This window comes from Scyliorhinus canicula, chromosome 2 (genome assembly GCF_902713615.1).
Source record: "Scyliorhinus canicula chromosome 2, sScyCan1.1, whole genome shotgun sequence".
Lineage (NCBI taxonomy): Eukaryota > Metazoa > Chordata > Chondrichthyes > Carcharhiniformes > Scyliorhinidae > Scyliorhinus > Scyliorhinus canicula.
The window spans coordinates 56,498,520-56,517,818 of NC_052147.1; the positions used below are offsets into that span (position 1 = coordinate 56,498,520).

At 49.8% G+C, this 19,299-nt stretch overlaps 1 protein-coding gene across 1 annotated transcript in view; it reads right to left on the bottom strand.

The window, feature by feature from the left end:
* txndc16 (thioredoxin domain containing 16) overlaps positions 1-19,299 on the bottom strand; it is a 183,183-nt gene that overhangs the window by 78,555 nt on the left and 85,329 nt on the right. Inside the window, exon 13 of the mRNA XM_038778837.1 lies at positions 18,213-18,272. Coding sequence (XP_038634765.1) covers positions 18,213-18,272 — 60 coding nt within the window. The remainder of the gene's footprint in view (positions 1-18,212; positions 18,273-19,299) is intronic.

The following is a 19,299-nucleotide window of genomic DNA, read 5'->3' on the forward strand; positions in this document are numbered from 1 at the left end:
ACTCCAAATGTGGTCTCACCAGGTAGATTACTGAAACCTTCCCCTCTCCTACTCCTTTCTCCACACTACCTTATCCTGTAGACCCTGGTGCGGCAAGTGCATGTTGTGGTATTGCATGAGAATGTCGTCTATCTCAGCCTGGAGATTTACATTGGGCGAGGCAGTCGCCAGTGTCGAGGACATGGCATGGACGCGCTGGACCAGGTTTAGGAGTTTGCATACGCGAGCACCGAGCAGGGATGCCTTGTAAGGCCGGACAATCTCGGATCGTAACGTCGCTTTGATTGCCTTGTGAGATACACCTCATTGACACGATTCACTGGCAGCTATGGCATTGCCATTGTAGTCAAGGAGCTGGCAGGCTGGTAAAAGAATGCTAGGTTGGTCTCGGATGCTGTCGAGGTCCGACTGTGATACAAGGTTTGCAGATGCATCAGTGTCCAATTTAAATCGGATGCGAGACTGGTTAACCGTGACGACAGCACACCTACGTCAGCAGGATCCACAGTAAAGATTGTTTGCAGGCACGGTGGAGGCCAGCTCGCATGTGGTGATTATGCCCACCCGGTATGGAGACTCGAGGCAGTCAGCATCGGGGTCCGTTGGGCTGTTGGGATCCGAATCCTGCATGTCTTGTTGTACGCAGCTGACACGTCTACGCTGCAGCTGGGATCGCTGACTGTTGCTCGGTGGATCGGACCTGCATAAGGCCGCGTAATGCCCAGGCTTTCCACACTGTAGGCATTGCCTTCCTTTGGCTGGACATTGCTGCTTTAAATGGGCGGAGCCACAATTTGGACACATCATGACGCTGACGTCAGCGCATTCTGTGCGCCATCGCGCATGGGCAGTGCGGTTGGCCGACATTCGCAAATGCGCATCAGGGTCTTCGGCCTTGTCGTCCACTCAGTCGTGGCCCGTATGCGTAGGGACCCTGGAAGAGCATGAAGCCTGATTGGAGCGAGATCGTGAGGACCAAGCAGGCTTACTTGTCACATCCGTGTTTTCTAAATTTATTTTAAAAAGGCTTCTCTGTCACATTAATGGTAAGTGAGCAGGCGTGGGTCCCAAAGTTCGGCCATTTGACAAAAGCGGGTCCCAGGAAAAAAAGTTTGAAAAACACTGCGCTAAGCCATTCTTTATGTCACATGGAGTCAATCAAATTGTCTGATAACTGAATTCTGTGAATGTGGGGGGCCTCAACAGGGGGGGCAAGTTGGATCTTCCACTCAGCACCTCTGGCTAAAGATGGCTGCAAACAATTCAACTCTTCTTTTACACATGGGTATTGGGCTGCTCAACATTGAGAATAGGGATATTCATGGAGCCTGCTCCTATTTGCTTTTTAATTGCCTAGTACCATTCATGACTGGGTGTCAGAAGACCGAGGTGCTTCGATCTGACCCATTGGTTGTGTGATGCTTAACTCTTACCTATAAAAAGTGATGCCATTCTTTAGCATGCATATGGTCCTGCATTGTAGTTTCCACAAGGATAACTTCATGTTTAGATATGCCTATTTAGCTACTCCTCAGATGTTCATTTACAGCCCATTAAACCAGGGTTGGTCTCCTGGCTTGGTATTATTCGAATTGTAAGGGATATGGCAGCCATGAGCTTATATACGGTGGTGGTATACAATTCGGCTGCTACTGATACCCCGCAGCGCCTCATGGATGCAGTTTTCTGATGCGAGAGCTGTTCTGAATATACCTTATTTAGCACAGTGGCAGTGCCACATAATACGTAAAAGGGTGTCCTCAGCATGATGATGGGTTTGGTCTTTGTATGGACTGTGCAAATGCATCCAGGAAAGTGAGTGGTGAAAATGAGGTCAAGTAGGTTTTTCCTTCATGTTGGCATTCGCACCACACGCTTCCCGAGACCTGAAAGGCACTTTCCGTATCCTTGGTTGCACCTTAATGGCAGCAGAATGGTTTGCTTTACAAGTTGAAAAACTTCTAGAATCTAAATTTACTGAAGATTAATTGCCTCAACTGCATAAATGATGGGTTTAAACTTTAATTTTAATGCAATGAAAGAATCTATTTGAAGAAGGAAAAGGATTACGTTTTCCTTAGGCCCTAACTCAGGGGTGGGCAAACTACGGCCCGCGTCTTTATGCGGCCCACCAAGATCAAGTCATTAAAAAAAAAAAATTTTTTTTTTTTAATTGTTGTTGGATAAGTTGACTTGAGTAGGGTGATCATTGCTCGGCACAACATGTGTTTCATGTGAAGTTTCTACTTTAAAATATTAATTAATAAAAATTTATTGCTTTTTTTTTCTTTAAAAACCTTTTATTTTGGCTATTTTAAATATTAATTATTTTACTTAATATACTATGCGGCCCTTTAAAATTGTGAATTTCTGAATGTGGCCCTTGCACGGAAAAGTTTGCCCACCCGTGCCCTAACTGCTTGCGTTGATTTTTCACTTGCTTTATCTTCTAGCTCTCACGAAGGTGGTTCTCGGGGAATTTCAGCAATCACATCTGTGAAGATTGATACAAATTTCTGCGCTACTACTGGCCAAATTACCAGGAAATTCCATCAAATTACGTCAAGCAGCAACAAAGAATCAATTCTGGGACAAAAACCAAACAAAACAATTTCCTCCATCCTACTAACACTTAACAGCAAATTTACCAGAAACATACATGCAAAAATGCTGATCTTAGCTACATTCTGAGTGACTCATCCCAAAAACACCTTCCCAAAGAACAGTGACTTAAGACAGCAAGAACATTTTTATTTTATTTGTTATTAAATAATTTTTATTCAAAATTTTCATAAAATAACAAAAAGTAATTTGTTTTACAAAGAACAGAAAAAAGAAAAAACAGTACCCCCCCCCCCGCGCATACACAAAGGAAGAGGTAAATTAACACCCGCCATTCGCACAAAACACACGCCCGCCCCTTCAACAAACAGCCCCCCCCCCCCCCCCCCCCCCGTGTATACGTAGAGAAATAAATAAATCAACGCCCGCTATTAGCATAGAGCAACTATGCCCATCGCTCCGGTCCAAAACAACCCCCCCCTCTCCCCCCCACCCCTTACCCCCCACCCCTTCCCCCTCCCCCCCACCCCTTCCCCCTCCCCCTTCCCCCACCACCCCTTCCCCCTCTCCCCCACCACCCCCTCCCCCCCACCACCCCTTCCCCCTCCCCTTCCCCCCCACCCCTTCCCCCCCTCCCCCCTCCCTCCCTTCCCCCCTCCCCCCCCCCCTCCCCCCTTCTCTCTCTCCCCCCCCTCTCTCTCTCCCCCCCCTCTCTCTCTCCCCCTCTCTCTCTCTCCCCCCCCTCTCTCTCTCTCCCCCCTCTCTCTCTCTCCCCCCTCTCTCTCTCTCCCCCCTCTCTCTCTCTCCCCCCCTCTCTCTCTCTCTCCCCCCTCTCTCTCTCTCCCCCCCTCTCTCTCTCTCCCCCCTCTCTCTCTCCCCCCCTCTCTCTCTCTCCCCCCTCTCTCTCTCTCCCCCCTCTCTCTCTCCCCCCTCTCTCTCTCTCCCCCCTCTCTCTCTCCTCTCTCCCCCTCTCTCTCTCCCCCCCTCTCTCTCTCTCCCCCCCCCTCTCTCTCTCCCCCCCCTCTCTCTCTCTCCCCCCCCCTCTCTCTCTCCTCCCCCCTCTCTCCTCTCCCCCCCCTCTCTCTCTCTCCCCCCTCTCTCTCTCTCCCCCCCCTCTCTCTCTCTCCCCCCCCCTCTCTCTCTCTCTCCCCCCCCTCTCTCTCTCTCTCCCCCCCCCCCTCTCCCCTTCCCCCCTCCCCCTCCCCCCCTCCCGGGCTGCTGCTGCTACTGGCCTTTTCCTATCGTTCTGCCAGGAAATCCAGAAGTGGCTGCCATCTCCTGAAAAACCCCTACACTGATCCCCTTAGGGCAAATTTCACCTTCTCTAGTTTAAGAAACCCTGCCATATCGTTGACCCAGGCCTCCACGCTTGGGGGCCTCGCATCCTTCCACTGAAGAAGAATCCTCTGCCGGGCTACTAGGGACGCAAAGGCCAGAATGCCGGCCTCTTTCGCCTCCTGCACTCCCGGCTCCTCCGCAACCCCAAAAATTGCGAGCTCCCAGCCCGGATTGACCCTGGATCCTACCACCCTCAACACCGTCCTCGCTGCGTCCTTCCAAAATTCCCCCAGTGCTGGGCATGCCCAGAACATATGGGCATGATTTGCTGGGCTCCCTGAGCACCTGATACACCTGTCCTCACTCCCGAAGAACAGACTCATCCTTGCCCCATCATGTGAGCCCTGTGCAGCACCTTAAACTGTATGAGGCCAAGCCTCGCACAAGAAGGAGTTCACACTCCCCAGGGCGTCCGCCCACGTCCCCTCCTCTATCTCCTCACCCAGCTCCTCCTCCCATTTACCCTTCAGCTCCTCGACCGAGGCCTCCTCCATCTCCTGCATCACCTGGTATGCTGCCGAGATCCTCCCCTCACCAACCCACACCCCCGAGAGCACCCTGTCCTGGATCCCACGCGGCGGCAGCAGAGAAAACGCCGCCACCTGCCGCCTGACAAATGCCCTTACCTGCATGTACCTGAAAGCGCTCCCCGGGGGGAGCCCGAACTTCCCTTCCAGCGCACCCAGGCTCTCAAACTTCCCGTCTACAAACAGGTCCCTCAACCTCCTGATACCTGCCCTGTGCCAACTCAGGAACCCGCCATCAATTCTCCCTGGGCCAAACCGGTGGTTGCCCCGTATCGGGGTCCCCATCGAGGCCCCCACCTCCCCCCTGTGCCGTCTCCATTGCACCCAAATTTTGAGGGTAGCCGCCACCACCGGGCTCGTGTTATACCTCATTGGAGGGAGCGGCAGCGGCGCCGTTACCAGCACCTCTAGGCTCGTGCCCATACAGGACGTCATCTCCATTCTCTTCCATGCTGCCCCCTCCCCCTCCATCACCCATTTACGCACCACCGCTGCATTGGCAGCCCAGTAGCACCCACAGAGGTTAGGCAGCGCCAGCCCCCCCTATCCCTGCCCCGCTCCAAGAACACCCTTCTCACCCTCGGGGTCCCGTGTGCCCACACAAACCCCGTAATGCTCTTATTAACCCGCCTGAAAACGGCCTTCAGGATGAGGTTGGGGAGGCACTGGAACAGGAACAGAAACCTCGGGAGCACCGTCATTTTGACTGACTGTACCCTACCCGCCAGAGACAGCGGCAACATATCCCACCTCTTAAACTCCTCCTCCATTTGCTCCACCAACCTCGTGAGATTAAGTTTATGCAAGGCCCCCCCAACTCCTGGCCAAGCAAGAAAAAAAATTTAAAGAGCTCCGAAATTGAAATGAAGACCAATAAGCAACCAGGAGGCATAGATTTAAGTTAAGGGGCAGGGGGTGGTATTCTCCCCTACCCGGCGGGGCAGGGGGTCCCGGTGGGGCGGAATGGCGCCAACCACTCCGGCGTCGGGCCTCCCCAAAGGTGCGGAATTCTCCGCACCTTTAGGGGCTAGGCCCTCGCCGGAGTGGCTCCATGCCGGCCGGCGTCGGGGCTGGCCGAAAGGCCTTCGCCGGTCGGCGTGAGTCCACGCATGCGGCGGAGCGTCAGCAGCCGTTGACATCACCACCGGCGCATGCACGGTGGAGGGGGTCTCTTCTGCCTCCGCCATGGTGGAGGCTGTGGCGGCGGCGGAAGAAAAAGAGTGCCCCCACGGCACAGGCCCCCCCGCCGATCGGTGGGCCCCGATCGCGGGCTAGGCCACCGTGGGGGCACCCCCCGGGGTCTGATCGCCCCGCCCCCCCCCGGGCCCCGGGGCCCGCTCGTGCCGCCTGCTCCCGCCGGCACAGAGGTGGTTTAAACCACATCGGCTGGAGAGGCCTGGCAGCAGCAGGACTTCGGTCCATCGCGGGTCGGAGAATCGCCGCGGGGGGGTTGCCAACCGGCGAGGCGCGATTCCTGCCCCCGCCGATTCCCGGGTGGCGGAGAATTCCGGTCACGGCGGGGGTGGGATTTATGAAGGCCCCGGGCGATTCCCCGACCCTGCGGGGGGGTCGGAGAATTCCGCCCAGGATATTTAGAGGGGATTTGAGAAAAAACATTTTCACCCAGAGGGTGGTGGGAATCTGGGACTCATAGCCTGAAAGGGTGATTGAGATATGAGAAGCATTTTGACGAGCACTTGTAACATAGCATACAAGGTTATGGACCAAGTGCTGGAAAATGGGTTTAGAATAGTTACGTGCTTGATGGCTAGCTCAGACACAATGGGCCAAAGGGCAGGCCTCTTTCTGTGCTGGCAAACTTTATGACTCTAAACATTTTCCATTACAAAGATTTTTGGGATAAGCACAAAATGACTACTGTGGTTCCAATTGTTTTTGCCAAGTGTCAGCAAGTTTTACCATATCTTGAAATACACTGTGGGAACAAAGATATTTTAAGAAGAGTCAGCACTTTCAGGCTAACAGAAAAGTAATTAGTATCTACTTACAGACACATGAAAAAAGTTATTGCTTATTCAGGAAAATTAATCAGGACAGGTGTAAACATGTCAACGGCATAATTCCTCTATTTGCAAAACAATTATCTATTTCTGCTATTGGCAAAGAGTGAATCAGGAGAAACAGATAAATTGCAAAGTAAATCCAGAACATGCGTTAACTTGCTGAGTTATTTGATTGCTATACTGGATTTTGTTCTCAATCTGACATTTGTTCAGGATTCACTCTATTAGATCAGTGTGTTGCCAATTTTTTTCCCCGGGACCCCCTATTACCCACACCCGCCAACCTTTGCAACAAACAGCACATTTGCTTATCTTAAATGCGAAAGGGGAGCCTGTTCCTCAGGATCTCACTTGAATCAGGTCGGAAGGAGGAGAGGGTAGGTCCCGTTTCTGGTGCAAACTTCAGCCAGTTCCTTTGTGCCGTCTTCATCTTTATGAAAATGAAAAATCCAACCTTGCGTAGGTAGTTCCTCATGAAAGACAAAACCATACGTCAAGAAATCATCTTTTATACTGCTTTATTATCGAGTTAAGTTTCTTCTTTGTAGGTTGTTAACCAGAGGTCCTGGAGCAGTATGCAGAGCCCTGGTCGGGCCCTGGACTCTCTTTAGCAGCTCTATCGAGCAGATTCTGTTGTGAGATCCTATCCAATAGGTACACTGCCTATTTGAGTCTCTGGCCATCTCTTACTTTTAAGAAAACCATTCATCTTCAGTTCTTCACACAGTTCGCTTGCCTTGCTTGCCAGCAGCTGGAAAATGGAAGCAATACTGCTCTGTGATTTTGCGCCCAAGGCACACGACACGCTCTCTGCTGCTGCGCACGGTGGGAACACTATCATTTGCATTTCAAGTTTGGTCACGGCCAGCATTCTCAACTTAAAAGCAGATCGTTCCACCACCCTCCCGACATCTGCCCCCGACCCACTCGCGGGTGACGACCCTGACTTCGAAAACCCCTGAATTAGATGAAGGTTGATCTGTATGTTGATTACACCTCCCACCTTGATTCCGTAAGCTTGAATATCTATCAATCACAGCTTTGACATTTGATACTGATCTGGTGTCAACAGTTGTTTGCGACAACAGTTCCAACTTTCCATAATTCTCTGTGTGAATAATGCTTTGTGCTATTACTCCTGAATGACCTAGCTAATTTTAAGTGCTAAATTTATGCCCCGTCATTCTCGATTTCATCACCAAAGGAAATGGTTTCTATCTACCAGATTAACTCCTTGATTAAATTGCAATATTATATACAACATTAACTCGAAATCAGATTGCCCCTTAATCTTCTATATTTAAGGGAATATAAACTGAGATTATGCAACCTGTCCTCACATAATCTAACCCTTTTAGCTCTGGTATCATTTTGAATTGTGCTGCACCCTTCCAAGACCAATATCTCTTTCCTGAGATACATTATTCTAACTGGACTCTGACCAAAGTTCTGTGCAAGGTTAACACAACTTCCTCCCTTTTGTATTCTCAGCACTCTGAGATATTACAGCAGTTGAATAATTAATTGCCAAATTACTCAAATTGACAAATTTAGGGGTCAAATCTTCCAGTTTCCAAATTGTCAGAGATTGGAGAAATCACACATGGAGACCCTGTGGCAGTAATTGGCATGCTACCAAGTCCAACAAACAGCAAGCATGACTATTAATCTGTTTTTGGGGCGTTGTTTGGCATAGGAATGTTGCTCAAAACATTGGAAGTACTTTGCACTTTGTTAAATAGTACTGTAGGATTTATTACATCCAGCTGAAGAGGCAGTCAGGATCACAGGAGGGAGAAAATGGGAGATGCGGGAGAGTGGAATTCATTTTGAGGTTAAAGGGTGGGGGGACAGGAGCAAAGAATGGAGAGAAAGAGATGGAGATGCAGGAATAGAGAATGAGTGGAGCAGAGAAGAGGTAGGGAAGAGGATCAGAGTGGAAAGTAGTGGTGGGGAATAAAATTGCAGTGAGATCAAGGGGTGGGAGGGGCAGGGAAGGAGCAGGAGGGAAAGTTCTGGTCACAGTTGTATCCCAGTGGGAAAAGAGGAAGTGGCCTTAATTGCTCCTTTGTGGACATGTTTGCTGGCTGGGATTTATGACTTGCAGGGAGTGGGTCAAGAGGGGAGTTTTAGGTGTGTGGCGAATTATAAATACTAATAATCCACACTGTGTTGTACAACATGTGTTGAGCTTGTATATTATATTGGATCACGTGTAGTTGCGTGGCTCTACCCATAGGGGGAGATGAGGAGCTTGTACTGGGCTCCACCCTTGGCTCCACCTGTGGCTCCTCCCCTTAACCAGAAGTATAAAGGTTGATGCTGAGAGCCTGCCTGCCAGTTCATCTGGAGTTCATCTCGTCACAGGCAGGCTCTGTTGTAAGACGATTAAAACCACTGTTCACTTCTAACCACGCGTCACGTGAATTGATGGTCTCATCAATTTAATCGTCTTAAGAAACAGTAAGGAACGACTATGGAATCAGCCCTCAAACCTGATCGACTGGAACTCGACCCACAGGATGCAGAGGTGAAAGAAATCTTTTCACACTGGCTCCGATGTTTTAAGGCCTACCTGGCTGAAGCAAGCACCACAGAAACGACGGAGGAGCAGAAACTCAGCCTACTGCACGCAAGGGTGAGCCATCATATATCTACTCAGTTAAATTGTACCGGCTCATATACAGAGGCCCTGGCCCTACTCGACAGAATGTACGTGAGGCCCGTCAATGAGGTCTACGCGCGCCACGTTTTTACTACACGTCGCCAGCGCCCCACAAAATCGCTAGAAGAATTTCTAAGAGACTTAAAAGCCTTATCCCGGGACTGTAATTACCAGGCTGTAAATGCTGCTGAACATAGAGAACTTGCTGTCCGCGATGTCTTTGTTGCAGGCCTCAGATCCAATTACGTGCGCCAGCGACTGCTTGAGAAGGGGGCCCAAAATTTAGAAGACACTGTTGAACTCGCTACCACTATGGAGGTCGCGTTTCGCATCCTCACCTCGTTCCCTGCGGACTCCGCGACCCCGTCATGGGCCCCCGACCAGCGACTGCCCCAGGCCTGCACCGCGCGGCCACCCAGCCACTATGCTGCCATTTTTGTGGCCAGTCCCAGCACCCGCGACAGCACTGCCCGGCCCGCAACGCGGCCTGCAGCAGGTGCGGTCGCAAAGGACACTACGCCAGTGTGTGTCTGGCGAAGAAAACCTCTAACCCTCCCGCGGCTCAAAGGACTCGTTCTCTGAATTCGCAGGCCCGCAGGCCCCGTAACGCTGCGGCCTATACCTCGACTCCGCCCCCACCCACCACGTGCGACCCATGGGGGATGCCATCTTGGCGGGCCCCCACCACGCGGCCGACCACGTGTGACTCATGGGGGCCGCCATCTTGGACACCATCTTCCTCGCCGCCCGCCACGTGCGATCCACAGGGGTGGCCATCTTGGGCTCCATCCTCTCCAAATTCAGAAAATCTGATCGAAGACTGCGACCTCAGCGGGCATTCACCACGGGGCCACCCCAACACAGCGGACCGAGCCGCCGACTACCCGCAACTCAGTGCAGTCAAGTTGGACCAGTCGCGTCCAAAACACCTCCGCAACTCAATGACGACCGTTCAAGTCAACGGGTACAGTACACCGTGCCTCTTCGACTCCGGGAGCACCGAGAGCTTTGTACACCCAGATCTGTTAAGACGCTGTTCGCTCCCTGTTTTTCCTGCACGGCAAATATCTCCCTCGCTTCGGGCTCCTACTCTGTTTACATCCAAGGGCGCACTGTCGCGACCCTAACGATCCAAGGCGCTAGTTACTCTAACTTTCAACTATACGTCCTGCCCGAACTCTGCGCCCCACTCTTACTGGGACTCGACTTCCAGTGTAACTTCAAAAGTCTCACCCTCAGCTTCGGCAGACCCCTACCCCCACTCACCATCTGCAGCCTAGCCACGCTGCGAATCTCCCCCCCCTCCACTCTTTGCCAATCTCACTCCGGACTGCAAACCCGTGGCCAGTCGCAGCAGGCGGTACAGCCTGCAGGACAGGGTGTTTATCAGAACCGAGGTCCGGAGGCTCCTACGTGAGGGGATCATAGAGGCCAGTAACAGCCCCTGGAGAGCTCAGGTGGTGGTCGTCAAGACCGGGGGAAAATTCCGCATGGTCGTGGACTATAGTCAGACCATTAATCGGTTTACGCTCCTCAATGCGTACCCCCTCCCCAGGATTGCAGACATGGTGAATCAGATCGCCCAGTATCGTATTTTCTCCATGGTGGATCTAAAGTCTGCATACCACCAGCTCCCAATCCGCCCAGAGGACCGCCACTACACGGCGTTCGAAGCCGATGGCCGCCTCTTCCATTTCCTCCGGGTTCCCTTTGGCGTCACGAACGGGGTCTCGGTGTTCCAACGAGCAATGGACCGAATGGTGGACCAGTACGGGCTGCGGGCCACGTTTCTGTACTTGGATAATGTCACCATCTGCGGCTATGACCAGCAGGACCACGATGCCAACCTCCATCGATTTCTCCAGACGGCCCAGAAACTCAACCTCACTTACAACATGGAGAAATGCGTTTTCCGCACGACCAGACTAGCCATCCTCGGCTATGTCATGGAAAACGGAGTCCTGGGCCCCAACCCTGACCGTATGCGCCCCCACTTAGAACTCCCTCTCCCTCATTGTCCCAGGGCCCTCATGCTATGCCCAGTGAGACCCTCAATATGCGGACAAAGCCCGCCCACTATTTAAGGCCACACTTTTTCCCCTGTCAGCTGAGGCTCGCCAGGCCTTCAACTGCATCAAGGAGGACATCGCCAAGGTGGCCATGCGGGCGGTGGATGAATCCGTCCCCTTTCAGGTTGAGAGCGATGCCTCAGAGGTAGCTCTTGCAGCCACATTAAATCAGGCAGGGAGACCAGTCGCATTTTTCTCCCCGAACACTCTCCGCTTCAGAACTTCAACACTCCTCGGTCGAAAAAGAAGCACAAGCCATTGTGGAGGCTATACGTCACTGGAGGCACTACCTCGCAGGTAGGAGGTTCACCCTCATCACCGACCAAAGATCGGTTGCCTTCATGTTTGACAATTCGCAAAGGGGCAAAATCAAAAATAATAAAATTCTGAGGTGGAGGATCGAGCTCTCCACCTACAAATAGGATATTATGTATCGACCGGGGAAACTCAACGAGCCCCCAGATGCCCTGTCCTGCGGCACGTGCGCCAGCACGCAGAGCGACCGCTTAAAAGCCATCCACAATGGCCTCTGCCACCCGGGGGTCACCCGGCTCGCCCACTACATTAAAGCCCGAAATCTGCCTTTCTCCACCGAGGAGGTAAAAGCCGTCACCAGGGATTGCCCGATCTGCGCGGAGTGCAAACCGCACTTCTACAGACCAGACAGGGCCCACCTGGTCAAGGCTTCTAGGCCCTTTGAACGCCTCGCTATCGATTTCAAAGGGCCACTCCCCTCGACTAACCGGAATGTGTACTTCCTGAATGTCATCGACGAGTTCTCCCGATTCCCTTTTGCTATCCTGTGCCCCGATATGACCTCCCACACAGTCATTAGGGCCCTGCATAGTATCTTCACCCTGTTTGGTTTCCCCAGCTATGTACACAGCGATCGGGGTTCGTCCTTTATGAGCGACGAGCTGCGTCAGTACCTGCCCGACAAGGGCATCGCCTCGAGCAGGACTACCAGCTATAACCCCAGGGGGAACAGGCAGGTGGAGAGGGAGAATGCGACGGTCTGGAAGACCATCCAGTCCAGGATTCTCCCGATCTCCCATTGGCAGGAAGTCCTCCCTGACGCGCTCCACGCTATTAGATCCCTCTTATGTACCGCCACCAACCAGACCCCTCACGAGCGGCTCTTTATTTTTTCCAGGGGCACTACCACTGGGGCTTCGCTCCCGGCATGATTGAAGACACCGGGCCCAGTACTCCTCCGGAAGCACGTCAGGGCACACAAAACTGACCCACTCGTAGAAAAAGTGCTTCTACTACACTCGAACCCCAATACGCCTTCAATACGGCCCTGATGGCCGTCAGGACACCGTATCCCTCCGGGACCTAACGCCAGCAGGATCTAATCCCACCACTACCACCGCCGAGGTACCCCTCACACTACATCCCACCCAACTCGCCGTGCCACACCTACCAGTTCGCTACACATGTTCCGCGCGCCCGCAAGCTTCCAGCGCCCCCACTCCCCAGTAGAACCAGACGGGTATGAAGCTCGGACAGAATCACCCCCGGAGTCCGCCATCGTACCTCAACCGACCGCGATCATCCAGCCACCAGAAGGGGCTGCAACCCTGGTGCTCCGCCGATCACAACGGACAGACTCAATCTGTAAGCCATCACCCCAGCCGGACTTGATTTTTTTTACAGGCGGTGAATTATAAATACTAATAATCCACACTGTATTGTACAACATGTGTTGAGCCTGTATATTGTATTGGATCACGTGTAGTTGCGCGGCTCTACCCATAGGGGAGATGAGGAGCTTGTACTGGGCTCCACCCTTGGCTCTGCCCATGGCTCCACCTGTGGCTCCTCCCCTTAACCAGAAGTATAAAGGTTGATGCTGAGAGCCTGCCTGCCAGTTCATCTGGAGTTCATCTTGTCACAGGCAGGCTCCGTTGTAAGACGATTAAAACCACTGTTCACTTCTAACCACGTGTCGCGTGAATTGATGGTCTCATCAAGATGAAAGTAGGGAAGCGAGAGGCAATAGAAGGTGGAGGGAGGGGCAAGGAGGAGGAAGGATTGTAGAGAAAGAGGAGTGGGAAAAGAAGAGCGATGCTAGTGTGGATGCCGGGTGTGTATTTGTGGCGGGCGGTAGCAGGGTGACACCGGTATGGCAGGTTTCAAACTCAAGGTCGTGACTTATGGTTGACTCACAGGTGGGTGCCGGGAGGGTCGCGAAGCAGTCAGCTTTTAAATTGGGTTTTTTAATGCTGCAAATTTTTTTTTTTTAATTCTTTCTTTTTTTTTATATAAATTTAGAGTATCCAATTCATTTTTTCCAATTAAGGGGCAATTTAGCGTGGCCAATCCACCTACCCTGCACATCTTTGGGTTGTGGGGGTGAAACCCACGCAAACACGGGGAGAATGTGCAAACTCCACACGGACAGTGACCCAGAGCCGGGATCGAACCTGGGACCTCGGCGCCGTGAGGCTGCAGGGCTAACCCACTGCGCCACCGTGCTGCCCTAATTCTTCTTTCTTTATCTCTGCCTCTTAAGCTCAGATTTGTTTCACTCCCTTTATTTCACTTTCTGCACATTATTTTACATTGAATTAAATATTTTAACCTGGGAATCCCAATATGGCTTAAGTGGTGATAATTGGTATCTCGCCACACTACGGCGTGATCCCGATTTCGCCTACAGGAGCAGGCCAGTTGCATCCCAAACTGTTTGGCGCCTGGTGCTGTTCTCGTTTTTGGCCTCTCCCACAATTCACTAGCCTCGTTTCGCTTGAGCAAAGGCATAACGAGGCCAGAGGATCGCACCCATTAATTCAGCCCTCACAGAGATATTCTGACACACATTTGCTTGTAACAGTAATTGAAAATGTGGTGAAAATAACAACGAAGGCGTAATCATTAGGTTCCTACCAGGAGAGTCTCCGGAGTCCAGAGAGCAAATCAAATTCTGATTTCCACCCACCAGTCCCTGACTTGGCATTCCTGTGAGCAATTAATTACTTTAGTGTGTCACTTGGCATGGCTGCAACTTCATTAATCAGTGGACTGCAGACAAATGATCTCCTTCATCAAAATAAATCTAAAAGTTGCAAGATTTGGAGAATGCAGTATTATACATTTCTAGTCTTACAGATTCCTTCACTATATTAGTCAAGGTCTGAACCGCTGAAACATGGATTATTAGGTGGAAAGGTAATGTTCAAGTAGCATGTTAACAGGACTTCCATTTCATTGGTTTTTGAATTTTCTGACTGTAGTTGATGAGCAAGATGCAGCAGATAGATACATTTAGGAATAAAAATACTTGCTGCAAATGTGAGAGAGAGTCTGGAATGAAAGGTACTTTTCTTCTTTTGAGGCATAAATTAGTTTTTAAATACAATATGGGGACTTTGCAGGGGTGTAGGTCATGGGGGTCAGGTCACGGGGCGGTCCGGTTCCCGGACGGGTCTCGATCTTTAAAATAGTTACACTGAAGTTAGAAGTACTTTAATTTCCTTTATTTTCTCTGACCCTTTCCGAGTAATTGTGGACGGAACCATACCAAAATTTGGCAAAATGCCAGACTCACACAGAAAACTGTCTTGGAACTCTCCAGTTCTACAGACCAGTTTTCTCACGGAACCGTAAGTCTCTTTGCCAAAAAGAAAACTGAGTGGGCCTGATTTACGCCGTCACTCAGGGGGGCCTCAGAGCTGGGAGCCGCTCCAAACAGATTGGAGTGCCATCATTAAGAGGTGTCCCAACAAGCGCTGTAGCTGAATGGTCCTCACCACACATCACCGAGGTCTCGGGGGCTCTCTCTCCACTCCTCTCACCCCCTCTCTGATATTCATTGCTGGCACACCCCTTCTTTCCTCCCCCCCCCCCTTCCCCCCCACCCAAACCAACATTTATCGCTGGAAGCACCCCCCCCCCCCCCCAGTTCATTGTCTCGGACAAAATCCATCTCAGGCATCCCGAAGTACAGCTCCCGACCCTTCTAAGTCGCCCACAGGCGCGCCGGGTGCAATATGTCAAACTTCACCCTTCTTAAAGAGGGCCGCCTTCACTTTGTTGAAGCTCGCTCTCCTCTTAGCCAACTCCGCACCCAGGTCCTGGTATACCCGCTGCTCATTACCCTGCAAGGTACAGCACCTCATCTGCCTGGTCCACCTCAGGATCCGTTCCTTGTCCAAGAACTGGTGCAGGGGCACCACCATGGCCCTCGGCGGCTCGTTCCCCTCCGGCATCATCATCAGTTCCCTGTGCGCCCGGTCCACTTCCAAGGGTCGAACAAATGCACCCTCTCCCAGCTGCTTCTTGAACTTTCGAGCAACATACACGCCAGCGACTGTTCCCCCGCTGCCCTCTGGGAGTCCCACCAAACTCAGATTTTGTCTGCGAGACCGATTCTCCAGGTCCTCCACTTTCTCCTGCAGCCACCTCTGTTGCTCACCATCTCCACTGCCATTGAGGCAAGCTAAACCTCTTGCTCCTCCATTGTCTCCTCCACCTTCTGGATCACCTGGTCCTGGACCTCCAGCCTCGTCTCCATCGGTCCACCACCCTAGCCAGGCCCTCGAAATTCTTCTTCCTCTGCTGGATGAACTTCTCGTTAAGAAAGCCCACCAGCTGCTCTGTCAACCACTGCGAGGTTAGAGCCGATCCCTAACCTCCACCATCTTCTCATGTGTCACAGGTACCCCTCCAGCTATCACCAACTGTTCCCTTCTCTTTTGGCCACTTCTGGTCCACGAATCCATCCACCAGTGGGACGTTCTCTCCTACCACCCATGCTGCACCTTTTTAAATCAAAAAATCCACCAATTAGCCGGGGTAAAAGTCCGCAAATTCCACCACGAGCGGGAGCCATCAAATGTGCAACCACTCACACATGGTCGCCACCGGAAGTCCAACAGTAGCAAGACTTCTTTATTCTCTTACTCCAATCCTATTCCAATAAAAGCCAAAATACAATTTGCCTTCTAATTGCTTGCTGCGCCTGCATTCTAACTTTCTACATTCCCTGTACGAGCAAACCCAAGTCTCTTTGAATGTCAACACTTACATCCCACACCTTATGAAAAAAAAATTCTGCTTTCTATTCTTACGACCAAAGTGAATAACATCACACATCCCTATGTTGTACTCCATCTGCCATCTTGCCCAGATTTTGCAATAGTGGTAAAACCACTAACGTTCGCTGCCATTGCTCCACTGAAATTGACAGCAACTTCTGGAGTCTGCAGATGGACAGAATATTGTGGAAATCCATAAGTTGCTGTCAGTGATTCTATACTTCTTCAGGCAGTACACTGTTTAAGCACCCCACTGTAATCAATGAGAAATGTATGAATGGATGAGAGTTTCCACTACTATCCAGTTTGTCTCGCTGTAAAAATCCTCAAAACAGTTACACCTTGTTGATGTATAATGGGCTTTGAATGGCATACTAACTTCATTTTTACCGTTAAACACACTTAGTGACCTGGAAAAGCTAATTTTATACATTTTTAAAAAACTGAATATTTTTTTTTTTTTAAATTTAGAATGTACCCAATTTTCTTTTTCAATTAAGGGGCAATTTAGCGTGGCCAATCCACCTAACCTGCACATCTTTGGGATGTGAGGGTGAAACCCATGCAGACACGGGGAGAATGTGCAAACTCCACACGGACAGTGACCCAGAGCCAGGATTTGAACCTGGGTCCTTAGTGCCATTATGCCACGTGCCACTTTCAAACTTAATATTTTTAACAGTTTATCTTTAATCAGAATAATTTATTTCACAATCTGGACATTTTAATGAAAAGTAAAGGGTGTGAAGTGCTTTTAACTTCCTGATTTGCTGTGTATGAATACATCAGCCTGAATCTTGCTTACGAATATCAAAGCTGCTTGTGTCAAGAGATCCCCACGATTTGACACCAAGGTCAAACGAAGAAAGTGGGAAACCACATCACAGAGATTGCTGGATCTTGTGAGCTGCTTTCCTCACGGTTAGTGGCAAGCATTATTGCTTTAGTGCCAACTGCAAAATCCAGTCTATCATGACTGAAGATTTTCCTGTCCACAACTGCTTTTGATAGCTATTTCTATTATAGAACAGTACAGCACCGAACAGGCCCTTCAGCCCTTGATGTTGTGCCGAGCAATGATCACCCTACTCAAAACCACGTATATACCCTATACTCGTAACCCAACAACCCCCCGCCCAATTTAGCATGGCCCATCCACCTAACCCGCACATCTTTGGACTGTGGGAGGAAACCGGAGCACCCGGAGGAAACCCACGCACACATGGGGAGGACGTGCAGACTCCGCACAGACTGTGACCCAGTCGGGAACCGAACCTATTCTCTTGTGAACTTTTACTCTGTCCTACTCTTTAGTTTAATTTCGATTTGGACATGAAGTTTACCATTTCTTTGCTTTATTCTAGCACATGCCTTTTCTTTTAATCTGAGGGGCATACACATCTTTATTTCTGTATAAGAATGGTTATAAAATTGTTAAGTTTTCCATCAGTAGATCAACAATCCTCACCTGATACTCACCAAAATAGCCTCTCAAACCTTCCCAGTTAACCTTACTTAGCTCATCTATCCTCTGTAAATTAAGCACCCTTATAATCAGGTACTAGCATTGCATTTTCAACATTTGGCTAATCAAGCTGATGTTTATATTATGGCTGCTGCTACAAGTCTGCATTTGAGGTCACTACGAAGAATTATGTACAGTGAGCAAACTCCCCTTGTATCTTCTCAAACAGTGAGCGAAGACAGCTGGCTTGAAATGCAGAACAAGACCAGCACCGCGGGTTCAATTCCCATACCAGCCTCCATGAACAGGCGCCGGAATGTGGCGACTAGGGGCTTTTCACAGTAACTTCATTGAAGCCTACTTATGACAATAAGCGATTATCATTATTATTAATAGTGTTATTTTGAAAATTAGCACCAGTGTAAAAAATCGAACTGTGTAAAATTCCGCACAAGATATTCACAACAGCCAGCCTACTCGAAACAAATAACGTGGAATAAAATGAATCATAGTCCATTACCTGCAACGCTGTGCGATACTTCCACGTACGACCGCAAAAATGTCATGGACACAGCATCCCCTACAATATTAACAAAATAAATATTAACACTGCAAAAGTTCTGTACATTAGATTGGAGGTTCATCCCAGTGTTGCTCTAGGTACCTGGGTTTTAATACAAATGTTTAGGAGTAGGCATTGCCTGTCTATCATATAAAATAAATCCTGCCCATATTCTTTTAGTAACCTTTTCCATCAAACTATCTTATGTGGTATTAACCGAGTGTGCTGCTTGAGATACCCACGGCTCCTATGATACAATCGTCACAAGCAGCTTTAATTTTGTGATAAAACATGACATTTAGTTCTTAGTTTGAGATGGGTTCTTAAATTCAGAATTTCATGCATTCAAGTTTAATAAGTTAGGACAAACAGTTCAACTATTTTTAGACTAGTGCTATGCAGTATTTGGGTTCTCTAAATCCTCACTATGTGTGTTTAATCTTGGAGAAACAATCAATCATCTGAAGTTTATTTTATGCTAATAAAAGTTGATACAAACTAAATTCCAATGCCTTGTCCACAAATGATGGAGTCATCTGCATTCAGCAAGTAAGCTCTATTAAGCTGGTCGGAAAGCTGATTTCCAGAATACCAGTAAGCTTTTGCTCCCAACTTATTGATAGATACAAAAGATTTAGTAATAACATTGCATGCTTTACTAATGTATGCAATATTGACTCAAGACATATGGAAAGTAGGGTAAGTATATGACTTGTTATGGGTAGGAATGCAAACTCTGGTATGATCGCGTGATTTACGATCTTTGCTCCTGTGGTTTTGTGGCAGCAGCTATTGTGCAAGATGCTTTGAGAACCAGGATGCCATCCACGACAGCCAAAGAAAGGAAGGGAAGCAGAGGGCACAAGGCAGGAAAAATCAAAGAAAAATAGGATTCCACCATATACTAACAGTCACTCATTGAAACGGACCATTAACTGGTATTACTGATGACACATATTCTTCATATAACCAACAGTGAGATAATTGACGGTCAATATGTAACTTGCAGTAACACGTGTAACTATGCGTGTAACACCCAGATAGT